The 22,823-nt window shown below is 42.1% G+C and overlaps 1 protein-coding gene across 2 annotated transcripts; it reads right to left on the reverse strand.

The window, feature by feature from the left end:
- Positions 1-379: 379 nt before the first annotated feature.
- On the reverse strand, positions 380-10,862 carry LOC127773668 (MADS-box transcription factor 58-like). Of its 2 annotated transcripts, XM_052299806.1 has the most exons (8): positions 10,746-10,862; positions 9,955-10,218; positions 2,323-2,404; positions 1,737-1,798; positions 1,502-1,543; positions 1,355-1,396; positions 1,060-1,121; positions 380-579 (listed from the first exon to the last, which is right to left on the reverse strand). In XM_052299806.1, the coding sequence occupies exons 2-7, from the start codon at positions 10,161-10,163 to the stop codon at positions 1,088-1,090; spliced, it is 471 nt and encodes a 156-aa protein (XP_052155766.1). In that variant the 5' UTR covers positions 10,164-10,218; positions 10,746-10,862; the 3' UTR covers positions 380-579; positions 1,060-1,087. The 2 variants fall into 2 exon arrangements, with proteins under 2 accessions (XP_052155766.1, XP_052155767.1); XM_052299807.1 differs by lacking the exon at positions 380-579 and having other exon boundaries at positions 992-1,121.
- Between the last annotated feature and the right edge of the window lie 11,961 nt (positions 10,863-22,823).

The raw sequence follows: 22,823 nt of genomic DNA on the forward strand, positions 1-22,823 counted from the left end.
AACAATGATTGAGGCAATGCTTCATCTCCGTTTCTTCGCATCTTCGCCCGATCATTGGATGGAGTTGATGAACTGGTGCTTTTAGGCCACCAATATAATTTCGTTTAAGAGCCAAGTTTTGTGTTTGAATAAATAGAGAAGAAAATACTGAAAACGAGCTCAACACAACACCCTGTCTTGCCCTGTTCATTCTGTTTTCGGTTAATTTCTTCAGTTTACTGTTTATGTCTGAAAAGAAAAGAGTCAGAGCGAGCAAATTCAGAGAGGGTGAGTTCAGAGAGTTCCAAGTGATTCCTGAAAAAACCGCAGCTAACGAAACAACACTTATATGTATACACAAGATATTATCACCAATATTACATATAGAAACTTAGGAAAAAGGTATGAAGTATTTGAATTTCACAGGTTGAACCGTACATCACCTTGATAGTGCCAAGCCTGAATTATGGGATAAAGTTAATTATTCATGCATAAAAGAGTTCACACGTAAAAGTTCTACTGACACAGTGTAATATATCTAACTGATCACTCTCCTTGAAGAAAGCACATGCATGATACGGATCCATATTTATCTTTCATCTGCAAGTGCAAGGAAGGTAAACAGTAAAAGAAAATTAGTTACGCGTTGCATCAGAACGTACGTGAACAAACTTTTCTTGACCACAGTATTTGTCTATAACTTATATATGCCTTCTAATTCCTTCTATAATTTGATGCAAGGGAAATTTGAGTTATAATTCTTGTGGCTGCAAGCAAATCCAAACAATACCTAGAATTTGATATAAGCCCTACACATATCGATCTGACCCTGTAATAATGCTCCCAAGAAAACTCTTCATTATTTTTTAAATTATTTTTTATTTTGAAAAACTTGATGTCTCTAACTAGGATTCAGATGCTTACAATGAGAACGTAATGAACATTCAAATTTCATTTGTTGAACTATGAACTGTGAGGCCTTTCGGTCCTCCTGTTCAGGATAATACTGAGGCTAGCTGCTGCATGATGTTGAATTGCAGGAAGTTTCTTGGATCGTAATGGATCATATTTTGCACGTACTCGCTCGTAGATACTGAACCTATCATGTTCACTGTTTGCAGTCCTTTTTCACTCTCGGCAACCTTCACAATAATTATTAATTAGAACGATGACATAGAATTCAGTCAATTCGGTATGATTTGCTATGTAGGTTACTCCCTCCGTCCCAAAATATAGCAACCTAGGACGGGTTGACCATCCTAGGTTGCTATATTTTGGGACAGATGTAGTATTTCAGAAACCTCAATTCAGATTTACCATGTAGCTATGTTAATCTCCTTTTTTTTTTTTGCAATGTAGAACAGAATATACTTACTTCGCTCTTTGAGTACATGTTTTCATTCTGCAGCTCCGTTTCCTGAAGGGATTACATTCGTGCTGTTATCTTAGGATGCCAATTAACTAAACCAAATTAATAATTTTGCAAGAAAGAAAACAATGGTATTTTGCTGATAGTAGTTACCCTTCTCTGCATGTACTCAATTTCAGCACACAGCAATTCGTTCTGCAGGATATGGAATGCTTATCAAATTAGATGAATTAATAAATAAAATGCCCTTTTCAACTTACAATTCTTTGTGAATGTAGCACACAATTAATATACCTTCCGTGCTCTAATCTTTTCTAGGCCTATAACCAGATGAACTACTTTGTCAAGTTGAAAAAAAAAATCTAAGCAGCTGAGTGAAATAATGAACCTGTTGGAGTTCTGCAGGTAGGTGATATGTTGCTTCAGCTTAGTAGCCTCCTGCTGGTAGTGCTGCAAGTTTGTAATTTGAGTTTTTTTTTAGTACTGGTAGTTAAAATCATGACAAGTTCTGCCAGTTTGCTAACTGGAATGTTTGACTCTTCATGTTTATTTTGTTCAAATGTGCAGCATCATCAAATCATACCATATTAAACTATGTAATCAACCTGCATGCATATGCATGCATGACAAAAGTGCCACAAACATGCAGTAAGACATTTCTATTTTCAAGCATGGAATCATGAAGAACTTTGTCCAGTGGACAACCACAGATAGGAGTATGTCTGTTGGTCAAAACTATATATATATAGCGTCACTGGAATTTCCATTGCGTAAAGTACTGTAGCTTCTATTCAGGATGTCCAATCTGAAGATTTTGATCAGAGAACTCATTTTTTACAGCATAGAAACCATTGGTTAATTACAAGGAATGTTGCATTGGTTAATTACAGCATAGAAAACTACTGCATGCTGCATTTTTAGTGACAGATGATTTCTTTTTTTTTTTTTTGAGAATTCAGATGATGTTAGTATACCTGGGCATTGATCTCTGCAACTGTACTGGCATTGGAGGTGTCACTGTTGGCTTTCTTGTACCTCTCAATAGTTTCCTCAACGCTACATTTGTGCGTAGTGTAGCACACAAAAATAGTTAATTGCGTGTATTGGAAGGAAGAATAACTACGAACTGTTGACCACAGTAAAAGTTTTTTCTAGAGTTTTTCTTGACAAATTATACATATTTCTAAGCTCAAATCTTCAAAATAACATGGGGTTTTTTCCTGAAGGATATCAACCAAAAAAAAAAAGAGAGTTAGTGGCAGTTTGTTCATTATATTTCCGAAACAATAGAACAACTGTGGCATGATATTATTTAATGTTTAATCTAAAGCATTGTTTGGTCGTAAAAAAATGTCACTCTGACTTCCATAGTCATTGCTAATAAAATTTGCAAAAAAAAATAATCAGGATGCCAGTTAGATTGAGTGTCATACTGTACAAACACTGTACTGTATATACCATTGTTGTGTTCATCTGTTTGTCTCCAAGAATAATGTCAAATTGACTGTTCTGGCCGGGGAGGGAGCTACATGAAGAAGTCTGAACAGGAGTCATTCTACTGGGGATCGATCACCTATACATTTGTCAACAAATTTTCTCCTACACATTTGACAAATGCAATTATAACACAAATCATGGTGTAACTTTCAAAAATCTCTACGTAACATGTTATTCGGTCACTAGGCTGGATCCAGTCATCTGTGACGGGCTCTAATCCTCACCTTTGACGGATTTGGTTCTGGTCAGAGACTAGTGGTCACTGATGACTACACCTCACCTTTGACGGGTGAAAGCCCATCACTGGTAATTAAAACCTTTGACGGGCTAAAAAATATAGCCGTCACAGGTGACTCACACCTGTGACGGGTGACTCTTTGCAACCCGTCAAAAGTGACGAAACAGCTATGACTGGTTTTAGTTCTCACCCGTCACAGATGTCAAAAACCACCCAAAAAAAAAAGAAATGCCTCAGCCCCAAATGTACAAAATGAAGAAAAATCAAATACATCTCAAGATGCACATGATACAACAACTTTGTATTTTAAATCAAATACATCTCAACAAACAACTACACATGAAGAAATCTAACTATACATCACACAAGTATCCATGTCCATTTTAACAAAACTACACATCCACACAAGCAACAAACATGAGCAAATCAAGCACAAACAACATCAAGCACAAACAAATCCGGCGGCCGGCGGTCGGTGGCGGAGGCGGCCGGCAGTCGGTGGCGGAGGGGAAAGGCCACGGACGCTGGATCCGCGTCCCCCGACCTCGTGGAGGCTGGATCTGGCGGTCATCGGTCGGCGGCGGAGGAGGCAGCGTCCGGCAGTCGAGGAAGAGGTTGTGGAGGTGGCGAAGGTGTCGGCGGCCGGATCCGCGGTGACGTCGGCGGCCGGGAGGCGAGGGAAGGTGTCGGCAGCCAGATCCGGCTTCCCGGAGGCCAAACTTGGCGGCGACGGCGGCCGGGAGGTGAGGGAAGGCGCCGGTGGCCAGATCCGGCTTCCCGGTGGCCAGATCTGGTGACCGGCAGTCAGGAGGCGGCGACGGCGTCGGCGTTGAAGGCCGGTGGTCGGGAGGCGGCGACGTCAGTGGCCGAGAGGCGGGAGAAGGCACCGGCGGCCGGATCTGGTGACCGGTGGTCAGGAGGTGGCGGCGGCATCGATGTTGAAGGCCGCCGGGCCCGACCTCCTGGAGGCCGACGGCGGGCGAAGGAGGCGGCGACCCCGAGCTCCTAGAGGACGCTGAGGGGCGAAGGAGGCGGCGACACAACCGGCGCACGGTTGAGGGGAGAGGCGATGGTGGAGGAAGAGAGAAGAGAGAAGAGAGAAAGAAGAGAGAAAGTTGAGGGCGCGGTGGGCGGTGGGGGTGGGTTGGGGTGGTGGGCGGTGGGGGAGGGTTGGGGTTTTCTTTTTTATAAGTGAAAATTGATTGAATATATTAGGTGAGGTTACTCACCTTTGACGGGTGTAAACTTAAAACCCGTCACAGATAAGTACTCATCAGTGACGGGTTTATATGTGGACACATCACAATCATTATGTGTCGGGTCCTTATATATACCCATCACAGGTGAGTATTTACCTGTGACGGGTCATTTTTTTTAGCCTTATCTATGACGAGATTTATTTTAACCCGTCAAAGGTGATAGTATCTGTGACGAGATATTTTGGTCCGTCACAGATAGGCCGTCACAGATGGGCTGATCTGGCGTAGTGGGTGAAATGGAGGTCGTGGGAACAAATCCTCTCACATATGTGCGTACAGTGACTTTTTCCTTATTCACTTGCACAAATCTTGAAACAAATCTAAAGGTTCAAAATTATGTGAAAGTTATATGCAAGTTACAATTTAATTATATGTAAATTACAGTATAATTACACTACAATTATACTATAATTACATCTGTCATATTTTTAGGAGAAAATTTTGTCGAAAAATATATAGCAAAATTGTTCTACCTGCTATAGTTGTTGCCCTTTACCGAGGACATCTTTTCCCAACTAAATTGAACTATAGAGCCATCGAGGTCCAATAGCCATCCATGCATTGCATGCTCAGATGTGATTTTTGATTTCTTTAATATTATATGGAGAAGTAAATATGCTCTGTTAGCATTTCATGGATGTTATCAGAATACTTTTAAGGGAATCGATCAACATCATATAAGAATAAGGAATATACTACATATATTAGCATGTAAGAATAAGGAATTCTCTGGAAATAATTGCTTAAAGCGTACACTTGATAATGCAGTGACAAGGGGTGTGTGGTTTCAACCCCAAGGTCCCGTGTTCAATTCCCAACACACTTACAATTTCTTCTTAAAAAATGTCTGAAGGGATGTCTCTCCCTCCATGTTTCGTTTCCTTTTTGACTTAAAGGTCTGATTTAAAGTCATTATAATTGGTACTACACCTGCCCCATTTTAAGTGCAGTTGTAGGTTTTTTGTCCAATATTTGAAAAATTTTAAAAATTAGTCACACATAAAATACTATTAATGTTTTATCATCTAATAAAAATAAAAATACTAATCATAAAAAATTTTTCAAATAAGACAGACAGTCAAATGTTAGATATGAACAGTTCAAAACTGGTCTTTTTGGGACGGGGGTAGTTCTAATAAGTATTATTAGTATCCTATATGGATTTACCAAATAGCTAATATCTTGCTATTATGAACACTAGGAAACCATATAACCTGACAGTTCCACTTTATTAACTTCATTACTTAGTCAATGTTTTTTGCGAAATTACTTTAGCCAATTTTTTTCTGCTGACAACATAAAAACTATACATATGTGCCCTGATCATAGATCTTGCACACATGTTTCAAGAAAGGACTCAGAGTAATGTCCTTCCCTCTCTTGATATAAGAAAAACTAACTACTGTATGTAAAGTATATACATGAAATAGTACAAAATATGTGTAATTAATTTTCCTTTGATATTGTCTGAGATTAAGGGTGCACTTATTGGCTAACCCACAGATCTACTTATAAGTCAAAATAAAATAAGCGGCTTATTTTGATATATATAAGGGATTTATTTTATTTACCTATGAGTGAGTTTAGGGTTAACCATTTACACACCCCTATATCTGAGACTACTACAAACCAAAGAGGATATCACAAAGTTCCTATAAAAAGACGTGCTCCCGCTGAAAATTGACAGGCAAGATCATTTGGCCACATTTCGTACTCCAACTCTTTGTCAATCTCAGGGGCTGTCTGGATGGGACTAAATATTTTTTTAGTCTCTATCACATCGGATGTTTGAACACTAATTAAAAGTATTAATTAAATGTAGACTATTGACAAAACTCATTCCATAACCTTTACTAATTCGCGAAACAAATCTATTAAGTCTAATTAATCCATGATTAGTCTATGTGATGCTACAGCAAACATGTACTAATTATAGATTAAGTAGGCTTAAAAAAATTTGTCTCATAAATTAGCTCTTATTTATGCAATTAGTTTTATAAGTACTCTATATTTAATACTCCAAATTAATATCCAAATATCAGATGTGACATAGTCCCTAATCCAAACCACCTCGGGCATGCCGAGAAGCTATAAAGTGCCATACAAAAATTTAACATGCCGATAACCCTGAGAAAACTTTCCCTTTCCTCGTCAAGACCAACATGAATTATCAAAGGCAAGATCGAAGCAAATGTCACATCGCAGGGAGTACATCACATACGTATAAAATAGTGCCAAATAACTATTCCCAAGGACCAATATAAAAGCAATACTCCCTCCATTCCAAAACTTTCATTGCAACAAACTAACATGGAGCATGTGTGAACCAGTATATAGCAACACTTCCCTGAAATTCTTCCTAAATGAGTACTATAAGCAAGTTGCCATATTGGCAAGTACATACTGTATAATATTTTATTAGCACTGTTTATGTAATGTTCACCAACAAATTGCAAAACCCTAAGGCCAAGTTTTATAAAAGAGGTGGATGTTGCATCTAATTTTGACCACATCATCAACAAATAAATATAGAGCTAACATGTACAATATATCACATCTATACTAATTCTAATATACTATCCCCAATGTTTGTTTGCCCAATCTACTCTTCCCCTCTCTTCTTTTGTCTTGAATTTTGTGAAGTGGTTGCCTCTTGCATGAGAGGTAGCTGCTTTATCTCTCTCATCCCTTCTCTTCTCCACCTCACTATTTTAGCTTATGTGGCATTTTGAAGATTGTGCTTGATGCCTATAGCACTTGCCCTAATAACCTCGAGCAACCTATTGAGAACCACAGTATGAGCATGATTGGATGTGGCCAGTGAATCATAGGAGTACGTCCAAGTGACCAATGGCTTATAGAGAGAGAGAGAGAGAGCGCCAATGCAAGACAGAGAAGCAGCTACGGTCAACCTAGCCAGCCAACCCAGCCAGGCAGGCAGAGACCTTAACCATTTTGACCGGTTCACCAGCCTTTTTCTCTTGTAGTCTCCCGATGCAAACGCTGCCATTTCTACGGGGTGTTTAGATATTATATAGGCTGTTGCATATGAATTCGAATACTAATAAAAAAACTAATTATAGAATCTGTCAATAAACTACGAGACGAATTTATTAAGTCTAATTAATCCATCATTACTAAATGTTTACTCTACATTATCAAATCATGGAGCAATTAGACTTATAAGATTCGTCTCGCAAATTAGTCGCAATCTATCAAGTTAGTTATTTTTTAGTCTATATTTAATACTTTATGCAGATGTTCAAACGTTCGATTTAACAGGGTGAAAGTTTTTGGAGTGGGATCTGAGGCCATATTTAGTTCGCGAACGAAAAGTTTTGGCTTGTCACATCGGATATACAGATACGCATTTGAAGTATTAAATGTAGACTAATAACAAAACAATTTACAGATTTTGCCTGTAAATTGCGAGACGAATTTATTAAGCCTAATTAACTCATCATTAGCAAATATTTATTGTAGCACCACATTGTTAAATTATGGAGCAATTAGGATTAAAAGATTCGTCTCGTAATTTACACGCAATCTGTGTAATTAGTTCTTTTTTAATATTTAATATTTCATGCATGTGTCCAAACATTCGACGTGACGGGGTGAAAAGTTTTTGCGTGGTAACTAAAAAGGGCCTGACCGTGCCATTGGTTAATTTTTGCTTCCATACATGTACAGTTCTACATTTGCAGCCTCACACACACGCACTGTACACACAGGGAGTGTGTTTCTCTGCTGCTGCGGTGCAAACAATTGCTTTTTGTCCTAACAAGTCGTAAATATTTCATCCGTTTCACAATGTAAGTTATTCTAGCATTTCTCATATTTATATTGATGTTAATGAATCTAGATAGATATATATGTCTAGATTCATTAGCATCAATATGAATGTGGGAAATGTTAGAATGACTTACATTGTGAAATGGAGGGAGTAATTGTTAAACCGAAGTTTTTACTAAATAGATCAAAACAAGGAAATTCATTGTTAAATTAATGGGAGTCCAATAAATCACTTTTAATAAATGCAAAAAAAAAATATTTCTATTATATATATTGACCAGTCGTAATCCAGCAATATAGGATGGGAGTATACTCTCCGTATTTTAATGTATGACGCCGTTGACTTTTTAACGAACGTTTGACCATTCGTCTTATTCAAAAAATATATGTAACTATAATTTATTTTATTGTGACTTGATTTATCATCAAATGTTCTTTAAGCATGTCATAAGTATTTTTATATTTGCATAAAAATTTTGAATAAGACGAATGGTCAAACGTTGGTTAAAAAATCAACGGCGTCATACATTAAAATAAAATACAGAGGGAGTACTAAAGTCTATAGATAGCGTTGCGCATGCATGATATTAACATTTGGAGTATGATGTTTAATTGTTTTAAGTACAGATATTTTTTTCTTAACCAAGATAGATCGGGTTATTAGAACATAATTTTAAAAATGAAGGAAAAATCATACATAATAATCTAGTTTAGAGCTTTTGTAGACCTTTTTACCAATAGTTTTTTTACTGGTTCAACTAGGTTGTTTTTTGTACAATCACTCTTTTATTTCGCTACCCTCTTTGCCGGATACTAGATTGAAGAAGATGAATGCAAAAGAATCATGAATGATCAATGTGTGCATCACTCGTGTACACCACTTTTTACCTCTGAAAAAAAGCATCAAACCTCACACGCCCACAATCTTGCATAATACTAGTTAGTAGTTACAACAAGTTACTGCACACATATGCATAGCCAAGAGAGAAAATATAATATATAATATATGATCTCTATATGCAGTGAGGTGTGAAGGATCTAAGCAAGCCTCATCACACAGACAGAGGTAGAGAAAGGAAAGAACATAAATGGAGCAAGAAAAGAAGAGGACCACCAAGCCAAAGCAACACACATATACAGTCACAGACACCCATCACCACACAAGAAAAGCTCACAAGTATGTACTCCCTCCGTATTTTAATGTATAATGCCATTAACTTTTTTAACCAATATTTGACCACTCATCTTATTTAAAAAATTATATAATTATCATTTATTTTATTTTGACTTGATTTATCATCCAATGTTCTTTACACCTAACATAAATATTTTCATATTTGCACAAAAATTTTGCATAATACGAACGGTCAGACGTTGATAAAAAATCAATGGTGTCATACATTAAAATACGGAGGGAGTATATGCTTATGCTTGCTTCACAAAGTATGCACTGTGCTGAATCAATCTACGCATCTGGCTCACCTCACAGGAAACACAAAAGAAACCAGATATGTGCGCACCACATCAGCAAGCACACAGATCATCACACACACAAAGAAACTCCAGCAATTTCTTTCTCACTTGCTAGTTGCTACTACCCCCCAGAAAGCACAGACGTAACAACAAGACAGTTAATTAACTGAAGAACAAATATGAGTAATAGAAAAGAAGGTGAGATGGATGCACATCACCATATACATGCCTCCTCTTTGTCACAAGAAAAGGTAGCAACTAACTTTCTCCAATTAGGACAAGATAACATATATCACATGGATTAATTCAGGTTTCTAGAGCTGAAGAGAGGAAGAGGAATGCAGTACCTGTTGTTGGAGTACTCGTAGAGGCGGCCGCCGCTGGAGAAGACGATGAGGGCAACCTCGGCATCGCAGAGCATGGAGAGCTCATACGCCTTCTTGAGTAGCCCGTTGCAGCGCTTGCAGAAGGTGACCTGACGGTCCGCCGTGTCCTCGATGCCTGAGCCATCTGAGCTGCCGGAGCCAGGGGAAGCAGCAGGTGCTGGTTCTGGCATCTAAATTTGGGACACGGGTCGTCTGCACATGGAGTACTGCAGGGGATCTCAATTGCTAAATTTGAGTCACAAAAAAATTCCAGAGATATGGATCAGTCCTCTATGCAACAACTCAACAGCACTGCACGAGCCAACATAATCAAGAAATTGCAAGACCGGAAGATGGATCTATGGCAAGAAAATCAAGAAGTGCCAGAGACATCATGGCCATCATCTCTCTTAAAAATTAATATATGCAACTACAGCTCCTTTCGTGAGTTGTATAATTCTTGTAGATCAAAAGAAAAAAGGAGAGATCTTTGGTCCTGTGGTGATCAATCTCTTTGATCTTGTGCCTTCCTTTCACCTTTTTTTCTTCTTTTTCTTGTTTTGCTTAAAGAGTAAAGATCTCTAGCTATATCTCCCCGTCTTCATGGCCATCTAGCTATTCTCACACATCAGCTAGCAGCCATGATTCTACTTTTCTACTTTCCCAAAGCTCCCATATGCATACAATTAAAAAAGAAATCCAAACCCTCTTGCAAAATGACACTGAAAAAGAGGAGGAAATTTAGGAGTTTCCAGGCCAAGAAAAGCAATTACCATCAGGCCAGTGGATGGTTCAGCCTCCTGCTCTTTGTATATGTGCATGTTTGCTAAATCCTCTCTATAATGAGGAAGAGAGGGGTGTGTTCAAGGAGAAGAGAAAGGTTGGGGAAGGATGAGATGAAATGGAGTGGTGGTCGCTGTGGATAGAGTCCATCTATATATTGCCCTTGTTGTTTTTCTTCCTCCTTAACGTACTTTCCTCCTTTCCCCTCTTGGCTGGCCTACCTGCACACTGTAACCATTAATTGCATGGGGTTTAATAAATTCTTTGAAGGATCGAATAGCAAAAACTAAGCCAACCAGAGGGGAGTGAGTGGTTGTAGTACTTAAAAACCGAAACTTTTAGCGAAATTACAAGTTACCATTGAATCTGATGTAGATCGATCTGACCGGTGTTCATCACCCGATTTAACCGCTGAAAGATCACCCCTGCCTCCTGTCGCCGCCGCCGCCGCCGGTTTGACCGCCGTGTCCCCGTTGGTCTGACCGGTGCGATGCCATCAGTCTGACCAACGGTGTCCCGCCGGTTGGACCACCAAACCCGAGCAAACATAAATTGAAGATCTCCCAAAGTAGATTGAAACTTTATTACTTCTCTCCGTATTTACAAAGTGCAACAGCAACACTCCTCGCGAAAATCTCAACTAAACTTGAAACCCTAAGTTTTCTCTCTAAACTCAACTCTCTCTCAAAAAGATACCACGAGGACACACCCTCCTTCTCTATATATACTCGAGGTAGGCAGCCTAAAGCCACGAACAAACCTTGTACAAGAAGTCATAATCCCCTAGAACACCTTTCCATACAAAAAAACAAACTTTACAAACTCCAATTGTACCAAATTTGGACTCCCTCCAAATTCGACTCCACATCCCAGACGTACACAATATCTCCATCGTATGCCATATGGAATGTTCACTAACCACGTGCATTGATCTTTAGCCTAGCACATATTTTTCTCTCAATTATTCCGAGTACATCCTTGTCGTCAAGACTGTTCCTAAGGATTCGGCACCCATTTTTTTTCTCCATAAATATTTTTACTCTCGTGCACAATGAGCAATTAAAAAGCTATTTGAGGAATAACAATTCAAAAAAGTATGTACATAAGCATTTATCATTCAAACCACACACTAGCATCAATATTGCATATTGGCTTAATTCAAGTATAGAATATAAGTGTCATTCATCATCTCTCATAAAAGCAATATCTAAACCTCATAAAATATCACGCTCGGGAAACAGAGCACTAGATTCCATTTGTGAGAGCATTATTTCCTTGCCCTAGGAGGCAAGGTACACATAACCAAGTTAATAATTAACAGAGTTTACAAGTGGAAGAGTAAATATAGTACTTTTATTACATGGGCGACAAGGGCCTAACACTGCAAAGATAAACGAAAAAGAAGAGGCGACGGCCAACACGCGGGCAACCACAGGCAACGGCCAACACGCGGGCAACCACAGGCACTTGACGTCAGGCATGAGCTAGAAGTCGAACCCACCATCTTCAAGGTACTCCTCTGCTAAAGGGGGAAAGCAGAGCAAGACTGAGTACAACCACCGTACTCAGCAAACCATGCCGAAACAATACAAAAATAATGCTAAGGGTGTACAAAGGATCATATAAGTATGTTGGGGTTAACTTGCAGAAAATGAGCATTTTATTTGGCAAACAGTTGGAAAGCATTTTATTAAACCACGCCCTATCTCTAGTCAAATTGCTACCAAGTTGTGCTACGACGTGAACTTGCGTAAGCCACACTATGACGCGAACTTGCCTAAGGGGCACTACGACGCGACCTCCTTAACCCAATCCCATAGGCTCCAACCATGTGTTCCAACCTAATAGACAGAAACCACTAACTTTGGGTCTTTGCTCCGCTTGCCTATAACCGAGGGCGCGGCTATTCGAATAGATTTAATTCTGGCCAGAGGTGTACCACTTTACCCACCCAACACGTCTCCCTTACGTGTCGCCATATGCCACATGCCACCACGGCATTTGGGCGGAAGCTGTCATATAACCTATCATCCAGCGTTGCCCCGAACAAGGAATACCGACATAGACTTCCACGACCAGTAAACTCTGGGACAGGTGGACAGATTATGCCCCCGGGCGCGACTGCTAGGAACATCAACACAAAACTTGGGCCTCATCCATCCCTATCCATGCCTTTCTTGATCAAGGCCACACTAAGCGATACACTACACCTTACCCACTAGACAGGTGGTCGGACGGAAAATGCTTTGCAGTCGTGCCCCGAAGTCCGGTCCATATGTCGGCCGAGGTGTGACAAGCAAAACCAAGCACCTCAAGCCCAGCCGAAAATAGGTTTTGAGGTATTTCGAAGAGAGAGCTACTTTTCACGGCAGAACAACCGCTAACCAACATTATCAGATGAGGGGAGAGGGGAGCGGTGGCGCAGCGAGGGGAAAGAGCAGCCAGCCCGGGTAGATAATGGGAGAGGGAGTTCCCGTGCTCACCGAGGGGAACGGAGGGGCATACGGAGATGACGATCCTGTAGGCGGCCTCGTCGGCACACGTTTAGGTCCCAGCCGACGTTTAGCGGCGGCTGGAGGCTGCGGAGCGGCGCAATGGCAAGGGATGGGCGGACGGGTTCGGGAGGCGAGGAAACGGGGATGAGGTGGACCGGGGCTTCCTTTTATAGGCTGCAGAGGAGGAGGAACGGCTGAGGAGCACTCGTCCGGCAGCCATCAATGGCGCCAGCATGCTGGCAGGCATTTACTCCCCACCGGCCACGAATCATAGGGAGTAAATGGGGAGGGAGAGGAAGAGGAGGGTGTGGGGAGCATTTTCCCTCGCTCCAATGGAGAGGGGAATGCAGTTGGCAAGCGGGCCAGGCGCGCCAAGGAGAGAGGGAGGAGACGAGCCGGAGGAGGGAGGTGGCCCTGATAGGTGGGGCCTATCCGTCAGCGGTGGTGGCGAGGGCGTTGGCTCGGCATGGGTAGAGCTAGGCCAGCGCGCGAGAGATGGGCTGGGGAGGCGGCCTAGGTTTGAGAAGGAGGAGGGGGAGGTGCTTGCTAGGCTGGGACGCGAGGGGAAAGGTGGGAGGGGGTGGGCCAAAAACAACCCAAGGGGGAGGAGGGGATTTAAATCAATTTATTCTTTTTAACAAAGCTGACAAGGGTTATTGTGGCATTAATAATATTTCCAGTGCTCTTAAAATTCAAGTAAAAATTGGTTACACATTTGAAGGCACGAGGAACTCTATAAATATTCCCGCACACCTTTTTCGAGTTGAATCTTGATGCCATTTAATGGTTGAGGCTAATTCGGCTTTTACAATTTCTCTGAACCAATTAAAAGGGTAGAAAATTTTTAGGGTGCTTTAGGGCGCGACAAACTTACCCCCCTTACAGAGAATGTCGATCACGAGATTCGGAAGCTCCAGCGAAGAGGTGAGGATGGACCAACTTCAATTTGTCTTCGCGCTCCCAAGTGGCTTCTTCTTTGGAGTGTTGGCTCCACTGAACCTTGCAGAAGTGGATGACCCGACTGCACGTATGTCACTCTGATACGTCCAAGATCTTGATGGGCTTCTCAACATAGGCCAGGTCTTCTTGGAGTTCAACCTGGGAGACCTGGAACACATCATGAACATTCCCCAATGATGCTAGCAGGTTGAGCTGGTATGCAACTTCCCCTCATCTGGCAAGGATCCTATAGGGCCCACGTATCTGGGAGCAAGCTTCCCTTTGGTGTTGAACCTTCTGATTCCCCGGAGTGGAGTAATACGCAGGTATACATAGTCCCCGACTTCGAAGGTGAGATCCCTGCGGCAGTTGTCGGCATAGCTCTTTTGCCTGGACTGGGCCACTTTCTGGTTGTTTTGAATGGTCTTGACCTTCACTTCTGCTTCCCTGATGAATGTCAGTCCCGAAAACCTGTCGCTCACCTGTCTGATCCCAGAGGAGCGGCGTTCTGCACTTCCGCCCGTAGAGAGCCTCGTATGGTGCCATCTACAAGCTGTATTGATAGCTGTTATTGTAGGAGAACTCTGCGTACGGGAGACTCTTGTCCTAGGTCTTTCCAAAATCAAGGAAGCAGGCAGGAAGCATATCTTCTAAGATCTGGTTAATCCTCTATGTCTGGTCGTCGGTCTGAGGGTGATAAGCAGTCCTGAAGTTCAAACGAGTCCCAAGCTCTTCTTGCAGTTTCTGCCAAAACATAGAGGTGAGCTGGGTACCTGTTCGTGGGTACACCATGCGGGCGAAGTAGAGTTATGCCATCTTACTGCCGGATTAAGTGGTCTTGACAGGAATGAAGTGTGCCACCTTGGTCACATGGTTGACCACGACCCAAATGGAATCATAACAGCCTTGAGTGCGGGGAAGGCTGTGACATCTTGGCCCAATTAGGATGAAGCCTATGTGGCCCATGTGAGCTGTGTGCGCATGTTTAGTACCACCTTGCTAGTTTATCGAGGACGAAAGTGTAAGCGGGGTGGTGTGTGTAAGTTAGCCTGCCCGTCGGTTGGGCAGGGCTACGCGGTTCTTGAGGGAGGGTTGTTACAAAGGCCGGTGATGAAGTCCATTCCTATCTCTTCCCATTTTCACTCCGGGATTCAGAGCGACTGCAGTAGCCCTGCTGGCCTCTGGTGTTCTGCTTTGATTCTATTGCCTCTGGTGTTCTGCTTTGATTCTATTGACGACCAAATTTGGTAAGTTGTGAACCAGGTTTGACATTGGGATCGAGGCGGATTCAAGAAAGAGATCGATTCGAAGAACAGAGTATGCATCAGCTTAGATGGATCGGACAGAAGACAGCCGATACAGCCGATAGAGATGATGTAGCCGATTCTGATGAAGATGGTTTCAAAGCTGTTTCTAGAATCGTTCAAAGTGCTTCATGAGGATTGTCGTGATGGAGATAAAGCTCTCAGATGAGGCAATTGTATCTATTAATTAGGATATTTCATGTAATTTCCTTAGAGATATGTTTGGGCAAAAGTCTACCGCAAAGACTTATGGTATCTGAGAGTTTGTTAGAGATAAGTGTCGTGTCCGGCAAGGACATATTTTGTATCTCGGGTATAAATATCACCCGAACCCATGTAATCAATTAACAATCGTTCAATACAGTCTCGACGCATCGCCACCCTTATTTCGACGAGTTCTTGCTTTCGGGTTGAGCTGCATCGATTTTGATCTTCAACTAGAGGTAAAGCTTGTTATGGCGGCTTGCGTTATCGGGGTTAATGCTTCCATCTTTATGACACTTTAACCTTTTTTATGTAATCCGTTGAGTTATCATATACATGTTTCAATCTATGTTAGTTGCACTACATAACTTGTTATCGGCTGGTTCTTATCATTAGGAAACAATCGGTAAAGTTACGTTTTGTTATTAATCTAGATTGTATCGTGTATCTACCATCTCTCGTAGGTTTTCATCATCCTGTTTAGATATCACACTTGTCTTTATGCTTAATGCTACATCGGTTGAGCTCGATCTATTAAGTAATATTTATAATTGTGATATCTGGCTTGTTTTATGATCATTAAGAGAGATAGTATTAGGGTTTCAGCCGATCTTACCTGGTTTAGCTTTATGTCTTATATGCTTAATTGATATGCTAAATCTGCCCTTTATATTAAGATCTTACCGCAATAAAGTATATTGATATATTCTATCTGTTTTAATATCTTAATGTAGAGTGGTATCGGAGTACTAGCCGATACATGCTAGATCTATCTGATCGGCTATGCTATAAGCGCTTATAATCTTTATGTTAATGTATACTTCGATCTAAGTGATTTATACTGTCTCGGTATGGCGACCGATTTATCCAAATCACTTGGTTTAAATATAGATCGACAGAAGAATTATATAGCGTTAATATCTACAGCCGATCGAGTAGATTTAGTCTTATCTTGCTTATTTACAACTGTCGATCGATTCACATATGACATCGGTTTGAAGATAAATGATATGTCATCGGCGGCTGGCCGATCGGCTATCGTTTATGGATTTAACCGCGGTTTCTTTTGTCTTTGTTTCTTGTTGATTGCAGGATCAAATCAACTAGCATGCTCACAAACCTAAAAGCAAGATTTTGGACCTGCACTGAAGTTAAGCAGATCTTCTAGGCCGGTGTGTGTTTTTCGCATCAACGGATTCGTTGACACACGTCACGCAAGTTCACAAATTCTGCTATCTCACGCTTCATGTTGACCCACCAGTACTTAGCCTTTAGGTCTAGGTACATCTTGGTGCTGCCCCGGGTGGATGGAGTATTGGCTCTTGTGTGCTTCCAGCAGGATGAGCTTTTTGATCTTCGGGTCTTTGGGGACACATAATTGTTTGCCATTCCAAACGGTGCCATGTTCGTCTTCCATGAAGCCGCACGCTTTCCCTCTTCTCATGTTCTTCTGCAATTCCTTCATGTCTGGGTCAGTCTTTTTTGCCTCTCGGATCCGATCTAGTAGCAGAGGCTTCACCTCCAAGGTTGTCAGAGAGCCTTGGCGGATGATGTGAAGATTCAACCTTTCCATGTCCCTGCATAGCATTGCCGAACACGGGTTTGCGTGAGTCATATTGCAATAGCTCTTTGTTGGTATTTCTTAACCTTACAGATAGAATCCGCAAGCACATGAAAGATACCGATGCAACACTTCACTCGGAAGTATTCCAAGGTATCGATTTCCATAGGGAACGTGTGTGTCAGCTCTTCACCAGGTTTGTCCAAGGACATGAAGCTAAGATAGGCTAAGGGTAGAAAGGATTTACTAGTGAGAGACAGTGTCTACAGAAAGCTCAATTTGATCCTAAAAAGGTACTTCGGGCGCTGGCCAGCCCACTGCTCCCAGATATGGCTCTACAACGTACCCGGACAGGGAGGACTTCAGTGTTTTGAGGGATATCACTACCTATACACCCACCTCAGACCTATTGTGGGATACAAAGCAAACACTGAAAATTAACTACCCAAACACCACGTCTACGCAGTTTAATAACTATTTTAATGCTAGCTAAACACTAAAGCAACCACTATATATTAATGGATTATAGTGATCAATGATCCCGTACGTTGATTAGGAACTAACTAAGAGGTAACTCTCACAGAATAAATCTTAAATACTTGGAATGATATTCAATTAAAGCAGGGTACTTATCAGAAACGAGAGAAGGACTACGAACAACTCCAGAATTCCTCTGACTTCTTCTACTCTACTCTCTCCCTAATTCTAGCGTACAAAATAGTACAATAGAGCCACTTATAATTCAGCTCAAGCTTCAAAGAGTGTGTGAATGAGGGAGAGGAGAGAGTATTTATAGGTCTAGAGATACCCTGGGAATGTGGAGATGCTTAAGCATCCAAAGAGCATCTATTCTCTTCTCTTGACAAGTGTACATGACGGTTTCTTCAGGTATAACGCTCACAATCGTCATTGGGATGTCATTCACAGCATACACGTGGAAGGCCAGGATCAAAGGCGCCAGGTGGCGGTTCAGCCGAACCCCTGGTTCGGCCGAACCACGGGCCCCACCTCCTGGCCTCTCCTTTGGCAGGGACACTGACTGGTGGGCCCTGATGGTGCTTATGACAGTTATGACCCATTCCATGCGGTTTCACCTGACTTGTGGGCCCTCCAATCCATGTGCTTGCGTCTGATTGGCCGGAGATGTGTTTCCTTGCATGCCGAGTGTGTTTTCTCCTTAAAAATATCTGCATAACATATTTCACCAACACTAGTAGAATTGGTTAGTAATAACCCCTACCACTAAGTTGGATATCATATTTTATTTCATTATATGCAGGTATTAATGGTCAGATATTATGATTTAAGGACCGTCAACACTCTTCCTGTTCATCGTAATCCTTGATCAATTCCAACCATTGTTGGTATTTCTTACGACCACAGACAAATCCGCAAGAGCACGGAATACGTTGTAGCACTTCACCTTTGGGTGATTCCAAAAGGATATCGAACTCAGGGAACGTGTGTAATCTACCTAAGGCTAAGACTATCCAAGGACAACAACTGTTAGTAGGCTAGCAAGGCTAGAGAGGACTTTCTATGTATTTTAATTATCTACGCTAAGTTGAAGGTAATTTCCTATCTGTTGCTTCGGGCACCGACTCCTGCTGGTCTGCCAGCGTGGTTCCGTCTATGGCTCTATAATGTATCCGAACATGGAGGATTACTAGGACGGGATTCAGGGCTATCACCACCTGTCGTCTACCTCTGACAAATCCGTGAGATACACAACAAATAAAGGTAATCTCTAACGTAGACACCACGCCTAAGTTTTTAATTACTACTCTAATACTAGCGCAGGAACTTCCTTCTTTATCCAAAGTCCTAGTACTAGAGCACTTAGTACGAATACTAAACAATGAACACGCAAAGATGGAAATCTATCTCACTTAGACTAAGTAATTAAATAACATAAGAAAGGATCACAAATGCTTATTTAATAGAAGAAGTTTCTCCGAAGCCGGAGCAGAGTGTACCGACAACTCTGGTACTCCTCTAGAATTCCTCCTAGAAAGCTACACTCGTCGAGGTAGAAGTCAGAGAAAGCGCCAAACCTCCGGGCACTCCTCTAGAGTTTCCCCTCACCCTCTAACTATTTCTAATGTATAAAAGATACAATAGAGCCTCTTGTAATTTAGCTCAAAGTTGTGTGTTGTGAAGTGTGAAGGAGACCTCCTTTTATAGGCTCCAAATGATGGTTACAGGTATGTGAAATGTCATAAATGCCCTCCAACTGTCATCAGGAAGTAATTAGGAGCGTACACGTGTAAAAATGGTGATCAACTATGCCAGAACGGGATCGGCTGGACTGGTGGTTTGGGCGAACCAAAAAACCCTCCTCCCAGCCCTCCTTCGATCGGGAGGTTGCTTAATGGGCCCGCAACATCATGTACTATTTTTTGGACCAATTCTAAGTGGTTTTGGTTGATGTATGGGCCCCCTAATCCGTGTAAACGTGTCTTGATTGTCCAGAGGTGCATTTTGTTGCATAACGGGTGTGTTTTCTCCTTAAAGTACCTGCATACACATATTTCACCAATACTAGTGGAAATTATTAGTAATAAACCCTAGTACTAAGTTGGATACCATATTTTATTTCATTATAAGCAAGTATTGACAGTCGGATATTATGATGTGAGGACCATCAGCAACCATCTTCTTTGTCGGAGATTCAAGTCTGGCTAGGTGAAGATGTACTTCAAGCTCTTGTGGTCGGTGTAAACTTCGCACCGGTTCCCGATGAGGTAAGGCTGCCATATTTTCAGAGCATGCACTACGGCGGCCAATTCGAGGTTGTGGGTGGGGTAGTTGCCATCGTGCAGTCGCAGTTGTCGTGAGGCGTAGGCCACCACATGCCTTTCCTACATTAGGACGCAACCCAAACCCTGACGGGACGCGTCGCAATAAATCTGAAAGTCTTTGTTAACATCTGGCAGAACGAAGACCGGGGAAGATGCCAGCTTCGTTTTGAGCAATTGAAATGCCTTCTCACATTGTGGGGTCCACATGAATTTTTCTTCCTTTTTCAACAATTGGGTCATGGGCCAAGCGATCTTTAAGAAATTTTCGATGAACCGGCGGTAAAACCCTGCCAGCCCAAGGATACTACGGATCTGCGTGATGGGCTGCCTCCACTTGGTGACTGCTTCGACCGTGGCGGGGTCCACTGCCACTCCTTGTGGAAAGATAACGTGGTCCAGAAACTTCACTTTTGACAACCAAAACTCACATTTACTGAACTCTGCATACAACTAATGTTCCCTGAGTTTCTCCAGCATAAGTCACAGATGTTGCTCATGTTCCTCCTCTGTTTTGGAATATATCAAGATATCATCGATGAAAACTACCACGGACTTATCCAAGTATTCCATGAACACTTTGTTCATCAGGTTCATGAAAAAGGCGGGAGCATTAATTGATCATCCCAAAGAATATCATTGTGCATTCATACAAACCTTATCGGGTGGTGAAGGCTGTCTTGGGGATATCTTCCTCGCGAATTCGTAGCTGGTGATACCCGGATCGTAGGTCGATCTTGGAGAACACTGTGGCACCCTTCAATTGATCAAACAGGTCATAGATGCGGGGTAGCGGGTACTTGTTCTTGATGGTGACCTCGTTGAGAGCACGGTAGTCGACACACATGCGCTTGGTCTTGTCCTTCTTCTCGACGAACATATTGTTTAGTAGTTTGGGAAACGTGCGTATGAAAAAGAGAGAGTACAAGTTTAAAATATAGATAATAGAACTCAGCCGAGTATAGAACTTAGCACACCTGTAAATGTGGTCAAGCACTATAGTCTAATAAGCACTACATTTTTTTAAAGAAGTTTATATAAAAAAAATATATGAGCTATATATCTTTTCTTTTGGTATCCCTCCGTTCCAAAATGTAGCAACTTAGGATGTTGTTAGACCCATCTTAAATTACTATATGTTGAAATGAAGATCGCAGTTTCTTTCCTAAATTCATATATGTGTTACGTGGTCCTTTACTTAATAACAGACTTATCCATCTTCGCTTGTAAGAACCTAGCTATAACCAGTTATTATAGAGTTTACAGGTTGAACGACTGCGAATTACAAAATCATAACTTAATTAAAAACAATAAAACTACTTAAATACCAGCCTAAAGACAAAGATAACACCTATTGCTAAATTTCTCTATATCTATGGTTGGCAAAAATCTGCACAGTGGCTAGCGAGTTGTGCATAGTAGTCCTTGTATTTCTCAAATCAGCAGCTGATCATTGTGCCGATCAAATTTCGCGTTCGTCACCATTAATGACTAGTGCCGAACTAAAGCGGCAGATAACGTCGGACGGTAACTGAGTTATAAATCAACCGTTCACGTAGATCTTGCTAGCACCACGGCCATCGAAGCTGATTCATTGGGGACATCTTGCACCCTGCCGTCGTGGACCGTGGCGAGGTAGCGTCTTACATTTTCAATATGTCTATCTAATAAGCTATCCTAAGCTTAATTCAAGTTTAATCGTAACAGTGAAAATTGTGATCTTGCACACACTTCAGTATTCCATTTTATTATTTGCATAATTTAGTTTTCCATTGTGCAATTCAAACGAGAGGCAGATCTATCCATTGGGTAGGGTGGGACACCCCCCCCCCCCCCAGCCTCTCTCCTCCTCGTCCTCCTCATAGTAGTGATGGGCCATCAAAATTAGGTATAGCAAGTTGTGAAAATCCAACATATCAGCCCGCATCAAGCATCAACGTAGCTCATGTTGGTCTGCCTCTTCACAACACATGCACGCACGCCACATAGGGGTGGGCATTCGGTCTAACCGAAAAATTCGGTTCGGTTTCTCGGTCTTTTTGAAAATTCGGTCTTTGTAATCTCAAGACCGATCGGTCTCCAACAAATCTAAGGACCGAGCAAATCGGTCTTCGGTTAGTTCGGTTCGGTCTCGGTCATAGACCGAACTAACAGCAAAAACAAAGCAAATCAACAAAACTATATGTACAAACAGCAAAAGCAAAGCAAATCAACAATTAGTGGAGGCGGCGCCCGGCGGTGGAGCCGGCGCAGGGCCGGCTGGGGGCGGCGCCAGGCGGTGGAGGCGAAGGAGTGCCGGCTAGAGGCGGCGCCCGGCGGTGGAGGCGGAGGCGGCGCCGGGCCGGCTGGAGACGGTGCCCGACGGTGGTGGCAGCGCACCGGCTGGAGGCGGAAGCGGCGCCCGACGATGGAGCGAAGGAGGACGCGGATGGGATGGAGACGGGAGTCTGCACTGCTCCAGGATGGATGGGGATGAAATGATGCGTCGATGCCTATGACGCACCTGCCCCTAGGGTTTCTTATTAGTGGGCTTATTGGGCCAACTAGATCTATTGGGCCTAATTGAGGCCCATGACCGAATAAACCGAACATATTTCGGTCTTTTAGTAGTTGAGACCGAATTACAGACCGAATTTTTCGGTCTCGGTTTTTTCGGTTCGGTCTTATTCTGCCCACCCCTAACGCCACAAACAATGATCGAGGCAGTGATTATTCTTCGTCTTTGCTTCTTCGCGTCTTTGCCCGATTATGGGCACGAAGTTGATGA

This window comes from Oryza glaberrima, chromosome 5, assembly GCF_000147395.1.
Source record: "Oryza glaberrima chromosome 5, OglaRS2, whole genome shotgun sequence".
NCBI classification, from domain to species: Eukaryota; Viridiplantae; Streptophyta; class Magnoliopsida; order Poales; family Poaceae; genus Oryza; species Oryza glaberrima.